The 2,458-nt window shown below is 35.2% G+C and overlaps 1 protein-coding gene across 1 annotated transcript in view; it reads right to left on the bottom strand.

Annotated features, from left to right (window-relative positions):
* The window catches only part of LOC119411492 (endothelin-converting enzyme-like 1), an 87,537-nt gene that overhangs the window by 3,114 nt on the left and 81,965 nt on the right, over window positions 1–2,458 (bottom strand). Inside the window, exons 13-14 of the mRNA XM_037678441.1 lie at window positions 1,629–1,753; window positions 332–397 (exon numbers count right to left, since the gene is read on the bottom strand). Coding sequence (XP_037534369.1) covers window positions 332–397; window positions 1,629–1,753 — 191 coding nt within the window. The remainder of the gene's footprint in view (window positions 1–331; window positions 398–1,628; window positions 1,754–2,458) is intronic.

The raw sequence follows: 2,458 nt of genomic DNA, 5'->3' as shown, positions 1-2,458 counted from the left end.
TTCCACCTCATGTACCACATGTAAAGTGTATGACAATAAAGACACCTTGACCTTGATATATAATTAATAAAGTGCTATGTGTTGTCATCATTGTATGTTCCCATATGGTGAAAGTAGTTCTCTGCATGTAACCCAGTGTACCTGAGATGCACCCAGGTGGAGCTGTGTAAGTGACCGGGAGCATTTCAAGGATTAGGTGTCTTGCTCAGAGACACCTGACATGTGGGAATGGCAGGGCATCAAACCTGGGATTTTCGGGTCCCAAGCTGGCTACTACCCCATCTCATATGCATCAAGAATTTGAACAACGACTGCATTAGTTTGTACTTACATAGTAAGATAACTTCAGTCCTCCCATGTCTGCTATGTTCTCCCCTAGTGTCAGACGGCCATTCACCTGGACAGACAGATGGAAGTTTTAGGAAACAAAGCATCAACTTCTCTTTGTGATCTGTCAATAGACCTATGATATAAAATACCAATAATTTACTGGTATTTAATACGAGTCATTTTTTTGGCAGTTTATTTGTTTTACGTTTGTACAATGTTTAATTTCAAAGCAAAGTCAAACATTTTGAAACAACACGTGTGATATTTTTGAGTATCGTTTATTCTTAAATCGATGTACAATGTGTGAGAGACAAAGTACCTTAGCTGACTGGAACAAGCTGCTTGCCTGAGCAAAGGCACCACTAAAGCACCACTTCATGATTTACTTTTTCATCCTTACATCGGATTAAAGATTGCAATGGAATGGCTCGTTAACAGTGGTTTGTGTGCCAAGTTAGTTTTTGCACAGACGTGTCGTCCTGCAGTCGTTTCAGAGTTTGTTCTAATCCAGGATAAGGTGCACAAAGTGAATTTCTGTTATCAGTGGTAGTGTAACCATCATATTTACCTTACAGAATGAGGCTTTTATTAATTCATTCTCTTACTCTTGGCAAACCAACTAATATGCAATTATACAACACATTTTAAGCCATTTTTTCTTTACATCTGAAGAATAATAAAAATATATAATTTTTAAATATCAGTTTTGTAAAGTGAACAAACATTTATATTACACAGCAAGTTATTAATCCTTTTATGAACTGAGATGATGGATTAAAATCTACAGTAGAAGAAACGTACATCTGACTTGTAGTTTAACAAGATTATGACACAGTTAAATCAAGGTTTTATTTTTTGTTTTATTTGTTTCCATTTTTGAGGCTGTAGTGGCCTATATTTTTTGTGGAGGGTGGGGGCGAGGCGGGGTGAGGGGGAGACCTTGTGGGGGGGTCGTCGGGGCCGGGACTCGTACCTGCGACCACCGCTATGAGGACTAGCCTCGAACATGGGCCATAACCGTGGCCCGTTAAACCAAGTTAAAGGAATATTGCTTCTATCATGTAGTCTAAGATTTAGTATACTGTATAGAATATAAAAATATAAAAATTCACCACAAAGTTCAGAAATCTGTGAACCCAGAATGTGTTTGTGCAAAAATCCAAAGTTATGGATGAAGCCACATTATTCTGGTTGGTACAGGTTTTATTTTACATGGAGTATAATAATAAATATGTCGTGTAATTATGCAAACTCTGTGTGTAGTTAAAGACGTGTGCACTGTGCTCATGCAAGCCCACCCTTTGGTTATACACAGTGAAGTTATCGTAGAGCTTGACGATGCATTCAGCCTTCCTCTGGAACTTGCGATAAGACTCCTCAGTCCACCACTGTTTGAGGTTGCCATGACGATCATACTGGCCCCCTATGGACATGAACCATTTCATCACTAAGATGAGGGGCAAAAGGGCAGGGGGAACGGTGTATGTTAGCATGAAGACAACACAATCCATAACTTTCCTTCACAGTCTAAAGAACTGCCGAGCACTTCACATCTCCTCTTTTGCTTAAAGTCATGAGTCCGTTTTGATTTGCTACCTTTAACTGCAGAAAAAAAGAGCAACTATACACAAAAATATGGGGTGCCATTTGAAAAGTAATGTATTCAAAAATTAACAGCAATATTTTGGTTTATTTAGCCTTTCATAAGAAAAAAGTTTTTTACAAAGTCATATTTTCACCATGTTATTCATACATTGATAAATGTCATAATTCCAAACTAAATATTTAATTAACAAGCTAAATATTTAGTTTAGAAACTAAATATTTAACTTGCAAGTTAAATATTTAACTTGAAAGTTAAATATTTAACTTGAAAGTTAAATATTTAGTTAGTGGACTAAATATTTGGGTGTAAATTAAATATTTAATTTCCAAGCTAAACATTTAAGTTCTAAGCCAAACATTTAATTTCTATACTAAATATTTAATTTACTAACAAAATATTTAGCTTGGAACTAAATAATATAACTAAATAATAATAATATTTAACTTGCAAGTTAAATATTTAACTAACAAGCTAAATATTTATCTAAAAATTTAAATATTTAGGTCTGAGCTAAATATTTAG

The sequence above is a fragment of the Nematolebias whitei genome, chromosome 6 (assembly GCF_014905685.2).
Source record: "Nematolebias whitei isolate Nwh7 chromosome 6, NemWhi1, whole genome shotgun sequence".
NCBI lineage: Eukaryota > Metazoa > Chordata > Actinopteri > Cyprinodontiformes > Rivulidae > Nematolebias > Nematolebias whitei.
Note: the sequence above shows the minus strand (reverse complement) of the source record. Positions and strands in the feature narration are given on the sequence as shown.